Here is a 19798-nt window from a genome sequence, read left to right on the forward strand (position 1 = left end):
TTTTTTGCATGAAATTATAAGAGCAAGATCATTACTAAAAGTAAGACAAAAACAATTCTTGAAAACATTAAAATGTATTTGTAGATACGTTTAGCGGCGGGAGATAATCAAAATTATTATGAAGTTATTTTTAATTTTTAAATAAAATATAAATCATGAAAAATATAATAAAAATTAATTAAGAGAATTCATTTAAACATTTTGCTTAAATTAATAAAAAGCTTAAGACAAGCTAACTTGATCATGTTATGATTTGATGCTAATTGTTACTGTTTTACAAAAATATATATAAATTAATAAAAATACTAAAGACGAGCAAACTTCATTCTGTTAATTACGATGCTAATTGTTTATGTTTTCTTAATAGAATTAAATAAGCAAAGGCTAAAAAAAAAGGGAGACTAAAAATAGCGTTGAATTAAATTTTTTTAAAAAAACTTAGAATTATAGAAGAAAATTTATCAAGGAAAAAATTAATACAGATAATCATTTCAAATATACTTATTACTTAACCATTCATCCTCCATTATAATGATTCTAAAAATTTACTTTACTTTTTTCCTACACTTTAATTATAAGAAAATATTATTTATCGTTAATAATTATAAATATTCATATTATTTGTGAACAGTTTTTTTACGTTTACTTTATTCAGACTAAATTCAAGAGTCTAATTATAAGTTTTAAGTAGATATATAAGTTTTTTTTTAATCTTAACATAAAATTTTTTATCATTCATCTATAATTGTTCATTTATTACTTATTTTATTATGCATTTTAACAATAATATATTATTTTTATGTTAATTCTATATCACTAAAAATTATTTTACCGAACTAAAATCATGTATCACCCTTTTTCTTTCAAAGAATCAATATATAGAGAACTTTATATCTTAATATATAAATATTGAATTACTTTTTTAAGTCTTCAAATTATAGGTAGCTTATCTATTACGAATAATTTTTCATATTTCAAAGTATGTTTTTGAATTTATTACTATTTTAATTCTTTTGATATTTTTAAAAAAATTTAAAAGACTAAAAATCTCACTTTAAATTTTTAACAAAACATCAAAATTAACCATATTTAATTTTGAGAACTCATTCAAATGGATAATGAAGTCATTAATTTTTAATTATATATTATAACTAACATAACATAATAGGTACTATTCAACTAAAAAAAAAGTAGAGATATTTGACCGTACAGATATTTATTTTTTGAAAAAATTAATTTATGTATTGAGTTGAAATTACAAAGCTAAATGATAAAATTTATTAACTAATCTACTTGAATTTAAAAATTAAATAAAAATGAAAACTTTAAGACACCGCGCATAGCGCTGTTAAGTTTACTAGTTAATGTATAATGTTAGTCGTGAGTGGTAGTTATAGAAAACTACAGTTATAATGAGTAATGAAATAACATAAGTTTGTTTTATTACGTAATTTTACCTTTATTTAATAAATATACTTACGGTAAAAATGTAACTATGATAATTTTAATGAATAACGATTTATCAATTAAAAAATTAATAAATCGTTAACTATAAAATTGCAATTTGTTCACCAACCATTAATACTACAATAAGCTAATAAGTCAATTATGTGGCTGGCTTTCCTATATCGTAATAGGTTCAACACTTTCCTTGAATCAACTTCTAGATAAATGGGAAATATAGAAAAATAATGAAAATCAAAATTAGTTATAAAAATATCCCTAATTCATATAAAAAAGAAATTTCCAAGAAAAAAAGCATCCGTTTATTGTTTACATGTAAATCGCTGTTGGTAAACGCGATTTAATCATTCACATCTCTCTTTAATGTCAACAAAAAGATAAAATGCATTATTAAATTATTTTAAAATTAAATTTTATTTTTAACTCTATTAATTTGAATTATGAATTATAAATCATGTTTATTGAATACGATTCGTAAATTACATTAGAGATGCAGTATTTTTGTAATGGCACTTATAAATCACATTTATTTTAATTAGTTCAAAGTCTGAAAATATTTTTTAATAGGTTAATTCAACAGCTCATATTTATATCGTAACATGATCAAATATATGTATAGCTTATATTTGTTGAATACAATAAAATTTATTGAATATAACTTATAAATCACGTTAAAAATATTTTATAGTTATAATACCACTTATAAATCACATTTATTTGGATCAATTAATTCAAAGCCTATAAATATTTAAAAAAAAATTAATAGGTTAATTCAACACCTCTCAATAAATGATAACTAATTATAAAAATATCCATAATTTATAAATAAGAAATTTTCTAAAAGAGATTTTATTAGTAATTTATTTACATTTTATTTAAGCCATCTACAACTTCTTCATACCCTCTTTTCACTTCTCTCTTTCAATGGCGGCCAAGAACGCATTGTTGAAGTACCTTAGAGTTGAATCTCGTCTTCCACAACAATTACAATTGCAAAATCATAGATTTATTGGAACCCCATTTGCCCAATTGTTCAAACGTCACTTCTCAGAGGAAGTTAGGGGGTCATTTCTTGATAAGTCTGAAGTGACAGATCGTGTCATTTGTTGTGTCAAGAACTTCCCAAAACTCGACCCATCAAAGGTTTTTTTTTTAATCAATATTTTGAATTAGATTATTGTTATTTGGTTTATAGTGAAGCAAACAATTATTTGCTAATTAGGATGAAATGAGCTGGGATAGAATATATTGGTTTTGTGTTTATGATGTATTGATTGATTGATTGATTTTAGTTGCTACAAGGTCAAGGATTTGAAAGGATATTAGCTTGTTGTTTGAGTGTTTGGTTGATTATTGTTTTAATCTTTCTATTGGGAGTTTGCTACATTGGCTTAGAAAGATATGAGCTGGTTGTTGTAATCTATTCGTGGGATTACAGTCTACACTGGGTATGTTGTTGATGTTGGACTTTTTTTTTGGTTAGATCAGTTTTGGGCATGGGGAAGTACTTGTTTTAGACTTTCTATTGCGAGTTTGCTACATTGGATTGGAAAGATATGTGCTTGTTGTTGGTTTTGCTGGTTAAATCAGTTTTGGGCATGCGGGAAGGCTTGGTTTGGACGTTCTATTGTGAGTTTGCTACGTTGGAATAGAAAGACATGAGCTTGTTATTTAGTTTTGGTTAAATCCGTTTTAGGCATGTGAGAAGGCTTGTTTTAGACTTTCTGTTGTGAGTTTGCTATGTTGGACTAGAAAGATATGAGCTTATTGTTTGTTTATTTTGGTTAAATCAGTTTTAGGCATGGGGGAAGGCTTGATTTGGACGTTCTATTGTTAGTTTGCTATGTTGGAATAGAAAGATATGAGATTGTTTTGTTTTGGTTAAATCTGTTTTAGGCATGTGAGAAGGCTTGTTTTAGACTTTCTAATTGTGAGTTTGCTCTGTTGGACTAGAAAGATATGAGCTTGTTGTTTGTTATTTTGGTTAAATCAGTTTTAGGCATGGGGAAGGCTTGTTTTAGACTTTCTATTGTGAGTTTGCTACATTGGATTAGAAAGATATGAGTTTGTGGTTGGTTTTTTGGGTTAAATCAGTTTTAGGCATGTGGGAAGGCTTGTTTTAGACTCTGGTGAGAGTTTGCTACATTCATCTTCGGATGCTTATGTATTGTCTATTTATGTGCTTGCTAGTTCTTTTGATTTGTGGCCAAGCTGATGTTTGCTTTTGAGCTAGAAATGAATACACACTGTACAATTTCTTTTTGGGGTTATATTTTTACATATAGACTCTACACATGTGAGCTTCACATAGTCTGCATGCACATAAAGGAGAGTTGGGGATGTGTGGATGGTCAGCGGAATGATAGTGCAAGTTCCGATTAATACGTGGCCCTACTAAGCACACAATGAAATGAGTCTAGATAGAGCATAATGGATTTAGAAGCTTCATATAGCCAATGTAACTATTTAGTATTGCCGTGGATTTGAGTGTTTGATTATTTAACCTTTTAGATAGAAGCCGCCTGACTATAGGGTTGTTTGGAAGCAGGGAAGGTAGGAACAGTAACTCAGTTTATGAAGAAAGAAAAAGAAAAAATGGAAGTAAATCAAAGTAAAAATAAAGACAAGCAAGTTTTGAGTCAAATGTGGATGATATGTTTGAGGAGTCAAAAGCTCCTTGCAGTTACCAGTTTTTTGAAAAAAATTGAGTCAAAAACTCCTTATGATTCCTCTTTTTTAGCTTTCCTGCTTTCTGCAATTTGAATATGCAATATAAGCATGAACCTTATGGTTTAATGATGCATCTTTCTTTATCCCATATTCTATGTCTAAATCCCGAATTTATCAGAGTCGAAGCAATGCCTGCGCCTCCGTTCCATATTTTTTCATTCAGCTGGTAGAGAGGATTGCTTCGAATTACTTAATAGCCATAAGATGGAGACTCCTGGTAAATATCTGGAATACTTGGGTGTCTACCTTTGCCAGATTTTTTCTATCTGAGATGCCACAGGGATGTCTTTGAATTTATTTGAAAATATTCTGACCTTATTGTATAAACGGCTTCTTATTAAATCCTCTTGCAAATTGGCAAAAGTGCCCTATGTGAGTTAACCAGAGCTTGTAGTGCCAATATAACAAACATTTTATAATGAATTTGTTGACCTTTACCGAGGAACTCTCTCTGTGTGCAAGGAACTTGGTTGATAAAGTTTTTTGTTTTGTTTTTTTGTTGTTGTTGGGAATTAGCATTTAGCAGCATACTAAGGTTGTGTTGAAACCCACATGTCCGATGGTTGATTCAGTATCTAAAGGAGAGATATTGATATTACGGTCTGTTGTTTGATTTACTCCTCATGCTTAGGTTTTAAATGATATAGCTCACTTTGTCCATTATGGTACCTATAACACAACGATATCATGGTATACTTTTTATTTTGTCCTAGTTAGTCTTGAATGTGGCTTTGCTTTTAGATTAATTTAGATTGTTAACATTCTCTTTAGTCTAACTGTTACACTGAGGCATGTTCTTTTTGTTTTTACACCTGCAGGTTACTCCAAATGCCCACTTCCAGAATGATCTTGGTTTAGATAGTTTAGATACTGTGGAAATTGTTATGGCCCTTGAAGAAGAGTTTGCGTTTGAGATTCCTGACAATGAAGCTGATAAGATTAGCTCCATTGATCTAGCTGTTGCTTTCATTGCATCTCACCCCCAGGCTAAGTGAAGGAACAGACTAGCCTCAACTTTGCTCTTCGTTTAGACTGTGTTGGCCTGTGGTTAAATGTAGGACTTCTGGTCAGCTCGTTTAAGTTTTGGATAATTCATAACTATGGCAATCACTTCCATTATCTAGTGAGCTTATTCGCTTAAGAACTTCATGTTTTGAAATAAATGAGCTGCAGTTTAGCATTCGTTTGAATTAGATTTCTGGAAATGGATAAAATGTTCTTTATATCTCATTATGTGATTGTAGTTGATGTGTCAATATTCCACACATTGCTCAATGGTGAAATCAATTGATGTAATTTGGAAGTGTAATGAATGAGTCATTTAGTATGGAACAGGCTTGAAAAGGACCAGTTAGACACTATTGATCTAACAATGTTCCCTGAGATGATAAAATTGGCTTCTTTTGGCCAACACAGTTTGAAATTTGTTGAATCCATGACACCCACACTTCACAAGTTATGCCTATCCAAAGACTTGAGTGGTTTAGTGAAATCCACTTGAAGCAAATAAAAGTAGATAAAAACATAGATGATCATACGTAATCGTATATAAACTCTGAAATTCATGTTTCTTGGCTAACCCCAGAATGGAGAGATTTAAAAACAATCCGTCCCCTACTTAGTGTTTTCATGCTAGGACATCAACAAATACCAGCTTAACTGAAACAATAACAGAAAAAAGGTTCAAAAAAGTAACAGATCATGGGACAATCCTTTGTGGGTCGCGAGGGAAAAGTGATGTCTTGCGAATGTTATTGAGAGCACAGAAAAGCATCACCACACGCTCCAATCCGACTCCAAATCCACCATGGGGAGGTGCACCATACCTTCACAACAGGCAAATCAAAAATCAGGAGCAGATACTAGCAGAAATGGATGCAAGAGTTAAATTTGATGAGTCCAACCTCCGATAGTCGTTTAACTTCCAATATATTTAGTGATCTTTTACATTCATAAACTGACAATCCTCTATACATCAGTTACCATTGCAAACATATCTAAGGCAAATGCATGATGATCTCAGCAGGCATAATTAGCAAGTCATGAGAATAAGTAGCCAAAAACTTAGCTTGAATTCATTGATGACATCAATCTCACAGTGTCTAAGCTTAGGTTTACCTAAACTCTGAAGTATAAACTTGATTCCTCACACATTCCATAAGCACTGAAGTATGAAACACATGGAAGATGCAACAGAAAATGGCTGAATTCACACCCTACAAATAAAAAGTTGCATGCCACAACATACGTCTCACTTCCCTTTCAATTGAGAAGAGAGTTTTTAACTTTTATGCACGGATTAGAACAAAGAATTTTAATACCATTATGCTCACCTAAAAACCAATTAGAGATACTTTATATGGTTATTGTTGTTGGCACTCACTAAAGATTGTCAGTTGACTAAATATTGACTAAAGTTTTTGAATTTCTTTTTGAACAATTTCTAGATTTGACTGAAGCTTCCCAAATATAGAAGACAAATTGAATCACAAAGAGAAATACCGGAAAGAATCAATGTATGTTGATATTGTCTTCACATCAATTCCACATTCTCCGGCACGTTTTTCCAAGAGTTCAGGAACATGGACACGCTGAGCTCCTGAGATAATTTCCTCCCCTACCAAAAAAGGCAATCAAAATATGTAATTATGTCACCTTTTCAATTGAAAAAAGGGAATAAGCATTATTTCCAAGCACACAAAATATGTTTCACTGCATCAGATCTGCCAGTCACTTTCTCCTTTTTAATTTCTAAAACCAGAAAGTTAAATAAAAATTGAGGTACTGCAAACATGCAACCTACATGTTTTTTTTTCCTTAAATTAAAAAAAAATTTCTATAACAAAAGCGGAAAAGTTCGCGAGGAATGGGAGTGTTCCACCTAATGCAATAAGTCAAGAATAACACACTATAGCAACCAAGAGGGTATATATGACATAACTCAAGTCAGCACATTCCAGTTTCTCAATATAAAAAAGCATGTCCTAGCCAACAAATTGGATGAAAGCGTTCAGAACTAAGACAGTCCAACCTAGAGCTACATGTCAAGAAAAGCTGAATTTTGAGCACAACAATGGACACCAAAGAAAAACTGAAAATTGTTAGAACGGTTCCTTTTTTTAAGAAATGAATAAACCTAAACGCACCATACTTCACTCAAATATCAAACATCCATCTGCTCACGATACATATTTGGCATTAGGAACATTTGAATGAAATCACATCTTACCCATCAAAATAAAATCAAATAATTTTCTCACGATATTAAAAAACTCATAACTTAAATACCTCTGATAAAGACATCAAAAGAATTGCTGTAAGATGGATTGTCATGACAAGGCATGGTATAGAATGGACGAACAGCCTGTGGGTACTTGTGAAGTATATAGAATTCAGTTCCATACCTGAAGAAAAAATAAGAACAGAAAATTAACACACGACCATCATTCAGATTAGGAAAGAAAGAAAGAAAAGGTTGAATTGGAAGAAGAGATTTTTGTGGTTGGGTAGGGGAGTTATTAAATACTTCTCCGCAACAAGCTGCCCAAGCTTTCTTTCTGATTCTGTATTTAGGTCCCCAAGAGGATCAACTTCAACACCAGCTTCCTGTGAAGCAGAAGAGCATGAAAAGGTTAGACTCACAACAGAGACGGCAATGGGAAGGGAAACAGCAAGTTTCTTCCCCAGGAGACTGACATACAGGCATGGGGGTGAAACAGGGAACAGAAGGGAGAACCCAGCAGTTTCCCCCATAACCTATCACTTCCGCTATGTGCAATTACTGCCTTTTTTTTTGGATGACCAAGAAATCCATTTGGGGCCAACCTGTAGGACCAAATGTCCTTCAGAACTCGGGAATAGTGGGCATCACAAATCTACCCTACTCTACTTAGATATCAAACTTAGTTCAAATGATGTAGGGGTCGCGCCTGTGACCTAAGTCACAACTCACAAGACTCTCAATCTTTGTCACTTGAATTAAGCCCTGGGGGCGCAGTTAATTTTTTTTTTGACAAAACGGATGCAATTGCCAGCAAAATTATTAGTTGGGACTCAATTGGCAAGGGAACTCACGATGTGCACGCAGATGAATAGAACTTAATTATCATTTTAGAACTTCTGTGTGCAACCGTAGCCCATTGTCAAATTGTTTACTACTTCATGTTCCCTAATCCTTTTTCCCTAAATTTATGCTACTTTTGCACCCGAGATGGTTCGGTTTCTTCAACATGAAAGAAGCTGATAATAACAGAATGCTTGCTGTGAAGCTTAGCATGACAACTTAGTGATTTCTTCAGGAAACAGCAAATTTCTACAACAAACATTTACCTTTAGCATTTGAATCCCCTCAGCAAATGTAAGTCGTAAGGTCTTTCGCAAATACTGCATTGTCAATAAAACAAATAGTTACTACCTCTGCAGAAAAAAGATACAAGTTGCTATTTAAGTAATTTTCTCATGGCTATATAAGTCATTGCCACAAGCAATAAGGTTTCCCATTTTCCAAGAGTAAGCATATGAATGTGTAAAAGAGCAAGTCAATCCGTGGAGGTTAAGCAATCATAGGTAGCATACTGATCACCGAAGTGGAGCCTAATTACCTTCAGAGGTTCAAAAGGGTATTGCTTTCCAACGGCTTCAAGTTCCTTTTTGCATTTCTCATTCAAGCTATCAAACATGGCCACAAATAAGCGGTCAACAATATCCATGACCTGCAAAAGTATACTTCATATTGTAATATCCAAGTAAAAGCACACTCACACTTTATATTGTACTTGCAGAAGCAGTTTTTAAGAGGCTCTAGCATGCCATACCTCTGAATAATGTTCCTTGATCTCCATTTCAACATCAAGACCTGTAAACTCGCACAGATGTCTATGTGTAAAAGAATCTTCTGCCCTAAAGACGGGGCCTACTTCAAATACACGGCCAAAATCACCACATATTGCCATTTGTTTGTGAAGTTGAGGTGACTGCGCCAGACATGCAGGTTGACCTTTATAATCTAATCGGAAAACAGCTGAACCTCCTTCACTAGACCCTCCAATCAATTTTGGAGTATGGATTCCTACAAATCCTTCAGAGAGCAAAAACTGCCTGAATATCTGCATTTTAACCGTAGAAAATTAGCTCATCATTTATAGTTTGCAAGTACTCAATAGAAATGTAGGGAACAATCTCGTAACTTCTTTCTTTTTGTTATACTATCACCAGAAAGTGACTAGAAGCACAAGCTGAATCACTTGTACATTAAAAATATAGTAAGAATAAGAATATGATATTGTGAAAATGTGCAAGCAAGGGAATATGCACCAAGGCACCATGTCTATAAACTGTGATACTAATTCCATTGTGCGGTGGATAGAGATTGGTAAAAGATTACCATATATCTTTGTGGCTACATCTCAAGAAAAAATGAAACTACCGGTTTTGAATCTTAAATCCTCATGAAATGACAATTCAGAACAAGCATAATGCAGTCTGTAAAGAAGATGAAAATTAAAGCAAACACAAAATCAAGTAATTCAAATAAATGCAGTTGGATACACTTGGGTGTTAGCTAACATTAAACTTAAAGACTTGTTGTAATAACGTCACTATAAATTTTGTTTTTGGATAAATGAGAAGTTTATATTCAATATTTTTATAGCACCGAGTAGGTGGTGTAATGGCATAGAAGCTACATTCTCAGGGATTACAGAAAGTACAAGAAATTCCCCAAAGAGTTCACTGTATCTTGTTTGTAACAAACTATATAGGTCCCTGTATTTCAGGCAATGCAGTACTTATTCAAAATTCTCACTCGCACAACTAATTTCTCAACAGTCTTCTCTCTTCTCCAAACAGAATACAAAACATATTTTGCAATAAACAGTAAATAGGTGAAATGGAAATATCGGGTAGTACAACGAACATTTTCGATTTGACATTGAATGCGGAAGATTCCTTGATTTGCAGGTGTGCGCATGTCTAGTATTCTGAAGTTTAAGCGAGTATCCTGATTTACACGAACAAGCTGCTCTCCTTTCTGCACTTGATAGAAAGATGTCAGCAGACGATCAAAAGGATAGAAAAAACATACACAGCATTAGTCCAGTTTTTGAAATTTACTGGAATCTCAATTTTTGAAAAGGTAACTGCGAAATGCTGATGACTTCCCTTGAAATATATTGTCAACCAATTACAATGTTAAAATTTCATTAAAGCAATGAACCAATTCGAGAAGAGAAAAGAATATACCTCTAAAGCTTGTTCTATCTCCACCTCGCTTCTAGCAGCATCCTCAATATTAATCGGTAGAGTGGGCACAGCCCTGTTGACACAATAAAGTTTGCTTATTTGAACTTCCACCTGAAGCAAATAAAAAAGACTAATAAGTACTAGTAACTACCAAAAACAACAAAATAATCAGCATATACAAGATTTCAAAGATTCTTCTGCACCATTTAGATCAGGCTTATCATATAATAAGGCAACTCCACTATTCATCTTCTCTTGTTTATTCTCATTTTCCATGAATCATTTTGTTTTGTTGAAAGAGGTACTTGTCAGACTAAAATGTAGAAAAGCTCTGGTAATATGAACCCTAAAGTTGTCTTAAATGACAAATTATTCGCACGATTCATATAGCCAAACTCAACTTATTTGGAATTTTGGCATAGTTGTTACTGTTTGGAATTAGTGGTCCAAATGGAGCAAATGGATATTAAGGAGCCATATACATTGGCTAATCTAGCCTTTAACCTACGGGTTCACGTGAACCCAACAGCATTTGCATTAAAAAATCCACTAAATATACATAAATATTTTGCCTGTGAACTTAGGATATCTCTTACTCCCGATCCTTAGCTAGACTTTGGTCATACATTTTGAAAAGTTCTCTTCAAATATCTATTTGGCATGAAATTCAAAATCTGAACTTAAATATTTTCAAGTTCCCAAGAGCTGGATCAAACAAATTTTGGTTTTTGGGACTTCTACACAAAACTTCCAAGTAAAATGCATGTCCAAACACAACTTCATGTTCCCAAAAACTCAAATTTGCAGGCTTTTACTTTCAACTTCAAAATCATGGCCAAACGGGAGTTTGAAAGATGATTTAGGGAGCATAGAAATGAACCAGGTCCAGTGGAATGGAAAATTGAGGACTCAATCTAAAAAAAAACTTTTTAAAAGATTAATATAAGTGACACCAACTTAGTTTCATTGAGAATTGGCCTAATATTATATGACTTAAGTGTATCAAGAAGAACTATAAAAGCATAAAGCAATAACCTTTTTGAAATAAATCTACCTGTTGTTGAGTGGCACCAGTAATTGGCTTCTCTGGTATTGTAACAACACCTTCAACATCAATAATGGACTCTTTGCTCAAACTAGTAGCATATTTCACCATTTGTGAACTAACCAATTCAGGCTTCACAGTCAATACACACTGCACCGTAAATCCTCGTTCCCTCACAACCACAAAAGCTATCTTTTTCCCAACAGGACGAATCGTCTGTACCCTCCCCCGAACCAAGACCACCCGGTCCTTCATTTCTGGCGCGATGGACCCAACTTCAGTCCACTTTCGACCCGTCACGGCCTTAGATTGCAGATCGTTCAGCTCTACGTCACCGTAGTTTCCGGAAAGTGGATCAGATTCTTCAATGGAGACAGTGGAGACAGCAGTGGCGGCGGCGGCGGCGGCTGCCTCTTGACGGCGGCGCTGACGCTCCAGCTTGGCGGCTTCTTTTTTGGAGATTTTGTTGCTGCCTTCTTCTTGTGGTTCCATTGGAGATGGATTTTGGGGTTTCTCCGACTCCATTTTTTTGAGAAGACTTTAGGGTTTTAGCTCAGAGAAGAAGAAGAAAAAGTACAATTGTCCTTATGGATGACAGTTATATACATAACTGAATAAGCTACTTACAAATAGTCCACTTGAGTTCATCGAATAATTTATAATTTTTTCTTTTTCTTAAAAAAAACGTACTCTCGATCTCAAAATATTTGTTACTCTTCATTTTCCGAGAGATTCAAAAGGAATATAAGTGTAGTTCCATAAATAGTATTTGAAGAATATGTGTATACACACACATTAAGCCCTATTGTTATAGAGTAGAGAACAAATTAATCTTAGAATACCTAAATATTGAATTAATCAAATTAATTTTCGAAAACTAAAACATAACAAGGGTACTTTGAGAGGAAAAGAGTAGCATAGAGCATCAGTACAGTCTGGTTTTACCGTTGCACAAAAGAAAGAGAACGAGCTTCATCTATCCTTTTTGTATTCATTCAATCTAGAAATAAGATTTTTAGACATTTCTTAATCGTCTTTATTTTGTAAAACTATTCTTCAAGCAAGGCCGTTGACAAGTTATCAAAGAATTTGTGTGAGAATAATGAATGGTAAACGTCACTCATTTTCAACACTCCCACGTAGATGTGAGAAGCTACCGTTAAGAAATAAAGAGAACCTTCTATATCGAAATCTACTAGGCGAAGAACCAAAATAGAATGGTTTCACTTTTGATACTAATTATTCCAATACAATCAACCTTCATCTATTGCCTCAACATATTGGCCTCAAAACTCCAAATGACAGCAAATAAGCATATTCTATTATTACAATCAAGATGGTGCAAAAAAAAGTGACATATAAATGTAAAACAAAATTCAGGTAAAAACTACATGTTGTAAACTACAAAATCAGAAAAAAACAAACAAATGAAAATAGCTCATCTTAGGACAACCTTTAACTTGTTCTCCACCTGTTCTCTCACTTTCCACTGCATTTAAATACACAAAAAGACATTTAGTAATGGTAGGAGAAAGATGGCAGAGGTTCATTTGAAAGAGGGGTTACCTGCAGATCGTTTATTTCCTCGTCTGTAAGTGAACGTTCCATGGACCGATAAGCTATCCGATAGCAATGACTTGTCATTCCTTTCTTATTGGTGAAGTTGTCTATCAGTTTCACCTGACAGTAGTAGAAACGGAAGCAACAGTCACTAGACGAATTCATGTTACTAACACGAGTCACTACACGAACTACATGATGACTGAGAAATCAGTCTAGAGCCGACTCTTTGGGTCAGAGGATGAGTGGGTATGCCTCTCTACCCTTCTCCACTTATATATCAGAGTTAGTTACCACACAAGCTCATGTTACAAACACGACCCTATAAACCTACTGTAAAATTGTACAAATCTGTGGTGTTTGGCTTCACTAGGAAAAACGTCACTCAGCTCTAACCCCAGGGTATGACATGGAAATCACTTAACATAAATCTTAAGATAAAGTGCAAGACTCGGAATAGCTTACTTTGGAGAAATGAACTAATGATACCAATGAATAGGCCCATAAAACTGGTCGAGTAAGAGGAAACATTTCAAATAACTGGGAAAACTAGCAGAATAATGTGGAAAAGACACTCAAGAATTCAAATATTGGGGTATATCCATGGACCATTAAACGAGAGAAGTTCAAAGCGAAAACTAGATCCTTTATCTCTTGATTATTTTTTGTAATAACTGTGGTGTTGGGGCCAGCAATCACCATTTCTGTGGAGGTATGGAGCTCCTGTAAGCAGAATGTTTAATGATCATTGCACAAGTGTGAATGCCCCTCAATACAATCCTAACAGTAGATGTGTCCCCAACAAAATAGATTAAAAGTTAACTTTTCTTTTCAACAATAGTGTCCGAACCAGCTTGAGGTGCATCTCATCTATTCCACCAGAAACTTGTAACACAACACATTAATGAAGGGCCCCTCATATCTATTAGTTGAATTTGGCGGTAAGTAGAACCATCACGTGGACATACCTCCTCGGCAAGGTCTCCAGCAATTCCTCTAACAACTTCACAGAGATTGTTCTCGGTAAATGAATCACTGATCCAGAAACTCATATCTTTATAACAAGGTGGATACTGCAAAAATTAAGGAGTTTGAGTCTTTTAAACAAGATCATAAACACTAAAAGATCCACAAACATGATTATGCAGTCAAAGACTCAAATGGACCCCTTGAGTGCATTCTTCAAACAAAATGTTAAGCACTTAATGAAAAATGAAATGCTCAAAACACATATAAGAGTTGGATTATTCAAATGCTTGAAAATTACATAAGATAAACATTAGTAAACAAGTCCTACCTTGGAAAATGGCTTAAACTTCAACCCGAGCCGGCCGCTAGAAAACTACATCATGATCAAGAAAATGTTACCGAAAGCTAGCAAAATCTGAACTGGTGATAAAAAAAGGGGAGAGAGTGGTGGGAAGAAGTAGCTGAAAATTCAGAACAAGGTGAAAAATGAAAACAGGAAAGATGAAGAAATTACTTGAGAAGTGAACCGCTCATCAGTTGACCAGAACAGTCGAATATCTGGAATATCAAATAAAACCATAGCCAAGCGCTCCAATCCAAGCCCAAATGCCCAAGCAACATTGTCTGTTTTACCGCTTCTTTTCAATATTTCTTGTTCTGTCACTCCACAACCCAAAACTTCCATCCATTGATCCTGTAAAGGACTTAACATTGAGTAGAACATAATATACGGCATAGTTATTATTATATGGTGTATCAAATAAAACCATAGCCAAGCGCTCTAATCCAAGAAATGATGATTACTGCTTTTGTTATTATATTATCTTCTTCCTGAATGTTTGGCTATTGTTCCCTATAGTCCTTGCCGACACACATCCTTAATCTTCCTGCTTTCTGTTTTTCCCGAAGAAATCCACTTATTGACTGAACATTAGAGGTTGGCATATGATGTGAGCGTCTAACGCATGCTTGACACTCTTGAGCCACAGTAAAAGAAATTGTTTAAGTAGGTGATACAATCTTACTCTGCTACACATTTGATAGTATCTTATTGAACAATCTGATGAAACCACAAAACTAACTCGCACAGTATTCTGGACTTCGACATCTGGAGAGGAGGAAATAGAAGAAACAAAAGGATGTATAAGTCTGTCATAAACTAATGCAAAGTATACCTGAAAATATATCTCCAGTTCAAATGATGGATTAGTAAAGGGGAAGTAAGTGTCAACCCAGCGCATTTCCACCCCACCTGAAGAATTAGAAAGATTAGGCTGGAGATTCATAAATCTTTCTCACGAAAAAGTAAATCTTCTAGTAGAAAGATAGTTTTTGAAGAAGAGAACAAGTTAAAAGATCTATACACGATGGACCGGAATATAAGGGGAGCCATCAACTACATTATACCATCAGATAAGAACTTCGATAGGCATTCTTAACTTCTTAAAGTAACTTCAACCTATTATTTAGCAGTCTGCACTCTGGTCCAGCCTTCTATTACTATCTGCCCTAAAATCAGGTTCTAACTTCTAATTGAGACACCTATTCTTTAAAGAAAATTGAAAGAAGCAAGAAAGATTTATACAATGTACAACCATCACCGCACTAAACTTCTAAAGATGATATGAACAATTACTAAGTGGCCTCTAGGACCAACTCCTAATGATGTAAGGAAGTCACCTATAGATATGAATATGGTAAATCACTAAATCATAGTCAAATCACCAAGACTCGTTATTGATTAGCAATGCCATAAATTATATGGTAAATTATTGGCATCATAATGACTCATTTAGATGAGACAGATTTATACCAAATAGATGTCGTGCCAAACCCTCAAGACATTTCTTAAGATCTTCCGCAGCATGTGACGTTGCATCAGTACCTGAACCCTCCCAATCATTTGGAGCAAAGACCCGTACACCCTCCATCTACAAAGTATGGAAGAAAACCATTAAAGGATAAATCCACACAACAATCTGCAATGTCAAGAGAAAAATATGTTTGCAGGTAGAGAACCTGATGGAATACAGGATAGTGAGTTGAGTCAATGGAATCTCTACGGTACACATCGCCAGTAACAAGAAAATGGGTGTGTCCATTCCTCAGTAGCTCAGCTTGATGTGCACTTGTGTGGCACCTTAGGACAGTTTGAGAATCCACATAATATGTGTCATTGTAACTCCTGCTAATGTGATCAGCAGGTACCAAAACTTCATCAAAGTTCTGCAGGTAGGAACCCACAAGTCGTAGTAAGAAGAAGGCAAAGTTACTGAAAACTCTTACCAGGATACATGAACAAAAGGGAAAACACATCCCAAGTGCGGTTTATGAATATCCCATTAACAAATGAGTTCTGTTTCAAAAAAGCTTTTCCGATTCTTAATCCACTGATAAATTTATTTCCAGTTTGATACAATCATTGAGCTATTCTACCTATTCTACATAGAACATGTAATAACACGATTAAGAAATGTAAATCAAGCAACTGAAAGAAGTAGACATACTGAATAGTATTTCAACCTATCATTGAGAAACTTGATGATTCTAACGGTTTCTTCAATATAACTCTGTATAGGTTAGTGGCTGAATGGTTGACATGCCTGACTCATAATTGATGGGGAATAATATTGTTGACCTTAGAGCTAATAGAATAAGGTTTTCAGGAGTAGAAGAGTATAATTCATTACTCAACAGAATATGAGGAACCCCATGAAAAGGCCAAAATGAATGGTTTGTTAGGACCCTAACTTCACTGCAAATTAAACAGATGTTAATGCCAGCTATATGAAATTATGAATAAAGAAATATGCTTGATCAATGGAGAAAGGAACATAATTCGAACACAGAAAGCAAATATAATTACAAAAAACAAAATCATGAAGAGTGCAAAAAAAAAAGATTCCTTAACCTTCTTGGACCAACCTGTCTAACAGAAACTATTGGGCACAAATCATCAAACTTGTCAAACTTATCTGGATAGTTTGTGTCAAAATAATCATAGATCGCATTCTTAAGGATACCAAGTGGATGTTGGTTCCTCCTATGAAGCTGCATTCCAAGCTTTGCAAATATTGTATCTGGAATATTGTTTGTGGGGTCATCCCTTACTATTTCTGTATATGCAATCATCAGGTTAGTACCAATTACCAGATGATAGAACAAAATTCTCTATGTTAAAAGCTCCACCAAGGCAATACAGATGTCAAACTAAAAATAAATCAAAACATTTTTTACCCACAAAACACAATGGATAAGCATAAGGCCACAGTTATAAGTGAATAGAAACTGTCTGGACTTACAGAATTGCAATTTTTAAAAAAACACAACAAAAGAAAAAAGGAGAAATATACAGGTAAGACATAATAATACTTGACTTTGGCTCCTTGCCTTCGTATATCCAAGAGCTTTCTGTTGGCCCCGGAGGACCAAACTATGATAGAACACGAAAAAGGGAACAAACTTGAACCTTGTTTTGTACATAGGAAAATGGGAAGAATAGATAATTTTTTCAGCACAAATGTGCACTTTCCTATACTTGGAAATCTTGAATCCACCAAGCTCGAGAGCAGAGACTCCAATGGAGAGCTAACTACAAAATACCATTTCATAAACAATCCAGTAGCTATTACTACAACTACTCCACTCAATACAAACTAGTTCAAAGTCGGCTACACAAATCTTCAATATCAATCCTGCTCCATTTCGACCCAAATAGACCAACCCACAGGAGAAGTTCGATTCCACAATCATAAAAAGGCAAACTTTAATAACCTTGAATGGGAAAGTAACAACAAAATACCATTTCATAATCGACCCACAATCTGTTACAAAAACTAATATGCATCAATTCCAAACTAGCTTAATGTTTGCTGAACAAATCCTCAGTATCAAATTATCAATTATGTTCCATTTGGACCCAATCAGACAGACCCAGATGAAAATTTTAGATTCTACACTCAAAAAAACTCGAACTTTACAAACCCGATTCATGGTAATGAAAACTGAAACAATACAGAGAGGGCAGAAAGCTTGTTATGCTATTTAAGTAACTGACCATCCTTTGAAATCCCAGACTAAAGTGGTTAGCCAACTATGGAGCAGACAAAAACAGCTGGAGAATTGTCCCAAACAGTGGTACGGTGGACCATTTGGAAGGAGAGAAATTCAAGATGTTATGGAAGTATCAGTAGTCCTTTGCATAGGATTAAAATGGACTTCACTATCATTGTTTGCTATTGGTGTAGTTCGGAGTATATAGATGATCATGTAGCAATTGTAGACATCTTAGGATCCTTGTAAGATGAGATAGGACCTAGAGATAGGTTTTCTATTTTGGGTTGCTGAGCCTACTCAGTTGTATGTAGGTCTGTGATGTAAATTCTTGGGATCCCAAGCCTTAGTGCTGAAGATTTATATACAAACTTGTTACATTTGTCAAAAGAAATTCCAAACTAGTTCAAAGACGGCTATACAAATCCTCAATCTCAATCCTGCTTCATTTGGACCCATAATTAGAAGAGAAATTCGAGTCCACGATCATAAAAATGCAAAATTTAATACTGTCCAATGAGGAGGTAACTATAAATACCATTTCATAAACGACCGAGAAGCAATTACTATAAAAAATATGTCTCAATCCCAAACTAGTTCAAAGACGGCTATACAAATCCTCAATACCAATTCTGCTTCATTCGGACCATAATTAGAGGATAAATTTCAACTCACAATCATAAAAATGCGAACTTTAAAAGTCTCCAATGGGAAGGTAACTACAAAATACCATTTCATAAACTACCCAAAAGCTATTGCACTAGCTACTTAGTCCAAAGTACACTATCCAAATCCTCAATACCAATTCTGCTTCATTTGGACCCATAATTAGAGGATAAATTTCTACTCACAATCATAAAAAATGCAAACTTTGATAGCCTCTAATGGGGAGGTAACTACAAAATACCATTTCATAAACTATCCAAAAGCTATTACACTAAGCTACTTAGTCCAAAGTACATATCCGAATCCTCAATATCAATTCTTCTCCATTTGGACCCAATTAACCAACCCAGATGAAAATTCAACAGTCTACAGTCATAAAAACTCAAACTTTACAAACCCCACATCATGTAAAATGAAAACCAAAGTCAATACACATAGAAAAAGAGAAACATAAGTAAACTGACCATCTTTTGAAATCTTGACTCCACCAAGATCGAGAGCAGAGGCTACTACTGATGATTGCCTCTTCTTGTGACCATGGACTCCATCTACTGCAGGAAACGGAGAAGAAGTAGAAAAAGAGGAGAAAGGAACAAGAAATCCAAAGCTTCGAATGCCATTCTTGGGGAAATATGAAGTGGGATTAGAGAAGAAAGTGGATTTAGCTAATGAAAGAGCCATTGCAAATTTGCTCAGCCTCTCTAGTGAGTGGCGCCGGTTATTGAAACTCTATCAAGAGTCAATAGACATACTTCTCCTAAAAAAAAAAAAAAAAAAAAAATTAAAAAATGGAAATATAATACTTATTATTATTCAAAATTCATCATTTTAATCTTGATCTACCCTACTTAATATTAATTAAATCACTTTGTTTGTATAATAATAATTCTAGTATTGCTTAAATTTATACCATTGTTTATGTATCAGATGTTTATGTCTATCGAGATATGTATGCCTTAAAAAAATTATTAGATTCAAATCGAAAAAAATCATCTAGACTGACACTTATTTTTTCGTTTTTATTTGATTTGGTTTTAGAAATTTAAAAGTCGACTAAATTGATTTGATCTT

The 19798-nt window shown here is 34.1% G+C and overlaps 3 protein-coding genes across 3 annotated transcripts; 1 reads left to right on the forward strand and 2 right to left on the reverse strand.

The window, feature by feature from the left end:
- The first annotated feature begins 2197 nt into the window (after positions 1 to 2197).
- LOC101248199 (acyl carrier protein 2, mitochondrial) lies at positions 2198 to 5384 on the forward strand. Its single transcript, XM_004239607.5, has 2 exons — positions 2198 to 2607; positions 5013 to 5384. The coding sequence occupies exons 1-2, from the start codon at positions 2389 to 2391 to the stop codon at positions 5187 to 5189; spliced, it is 396 nt and encodes a 131-aa protein (XP_004239655.1). The 5' UTR covers positions 2198 to 2388; the 3' UTR covers positions 5190 to 5384.
- Positions 5385 to 5707: 323 nt separating this feature from the next.
- LOC101247918 (aspartate--tRNA ligase 2, cytoplasmic) lies at positions 5708 to 12428 on the reverse strand. The gene is made up of 10 exons (XM_004239605.5): positions 11489 to 12428; positions 10435 to 10545; positions 10109 to 10222; positions 9009 to 9299; positions 8796 to 8906; positions 8524 to 8577; positions 7721 to 7800; positions 7483 to 7598; positions 6697 to 6811; positions 5708 to 6020 (listed from the first exon to the last, which is right to left on the reverse strand). The coding sequence occupies exons 1-10, from the start codon at positions 12002 to 12004 to the stop codon at positions 5894 to 5896; spliced, it is 1635 nt and encodes a 544-aa protein (XP_004239653.1). The 5' UTR covers positions 12005 to 12428; the 3' UTR covers positions 5708 to 5893.
- A 261-nt stretch (positions 12429 to 12689) lies between these two features.
- Positions 12690 to 19511, reverse strand: LOC101247618 (phenylalanine--tRNA ligase, chloroplastic/mitochondrial). Its single transcript, XM_004239604.4, has 10 exons — positions 19192 to 19511; positions 16934 to 17124; positions 16028 to 16234; positions 15822 to 15939; positions 15184 to 15260; positions 14523 to 14702; positions 14337 to 14381; positions 14008 to 14112; positions 13046 to 13159; positions 12690 to 12968 (listed from the first exon to the last, which is right to left on the reverse strand). The coding sequence occupies exons 1-10, from the start codon at positions 19406 to 19408 to the stop codon at positions 12918 to 12920; spliced, it is 1305 nt and encodes a 434-aa protein (XP_004239652.4). The 5' UTR covers positions 19409 to 19511; the 3' UTR covers positions 12690 to 12917.
- Positions 19512 to 19798: the final 287 nt, after the last annotated feature.

This window comes from Solanum lycopersicum, chromosome 5 (genome assembly GCF_036512215.1).
Source record: "Solanum lycopersicum chromosome 5, SLM_r2.1".
In the NCBI taxonomy this organism is placed as follows: Eukaryota; Viridiplantae; Streptophyta; class Magnoliopsida; order Solanales; family Solanaceae; genus Solanum; species Solanum lycopersicum.

Bases quoted from the DNA above. Each gene is read 5' to 3' on its own strand.
- LOC101247618 (XM_004239604.4), bottom strand. From the start codon at position 19,408: ATGGCTCTTTCATTAGCTAAATCCACTTTCTTCTCTAATCCCACTTCA. The intron at 14,382-14,522 runs GTAATTTCTTCA...ATCATGATGTAG, and splicing joins ATGAGCGGTTCACTTCTCAA to TTTTCTAGCGGCCGGCTCGG. The intron at 14,113-14,336 runs GTAGGACTTGTT...TAATTTTTGCAG, and splicing joins AGTTTAAGCCATTTTCCAAG to TATCCACCTTGTTATAAAGA.
- LOC101248199 (XM_004239607.5), top strand. From the start codon at position 2,389: ATGGCGGCCAAGAACGCATTGTTGAAGTACCTTAGAGTTGAATCTCGT. The intron at 2,608-5,012 runs GTTTTTTTTTTA...TTACACCTGCAG, and splicing joins CAAAACTCGACCCATCAAAG to GTTACTCCAAATGCCCACTT.
- LOC101247918 (XM_004239605.5), bottom strand. From the start codon at position 12,004: ATGGAGTCGGAGAAACCCCAAAATCCATCTCCAATGGAACCACAAGAA. The intron at 6,812-7,482 runs GTATTTAAGTTA...CTTTTTTGGTAG, and splicing joins TTTTGATGTCTTTATCAGAG to GGGAGGAAATTATCTCAGGA. The intron at 6,021-6,696 runs GTATTTCTCTTT...CCTGTTGTGAAG, and splicing joins ACATACATTGATTCTTTCCG to GTATGGTGCACCTCCCCATG.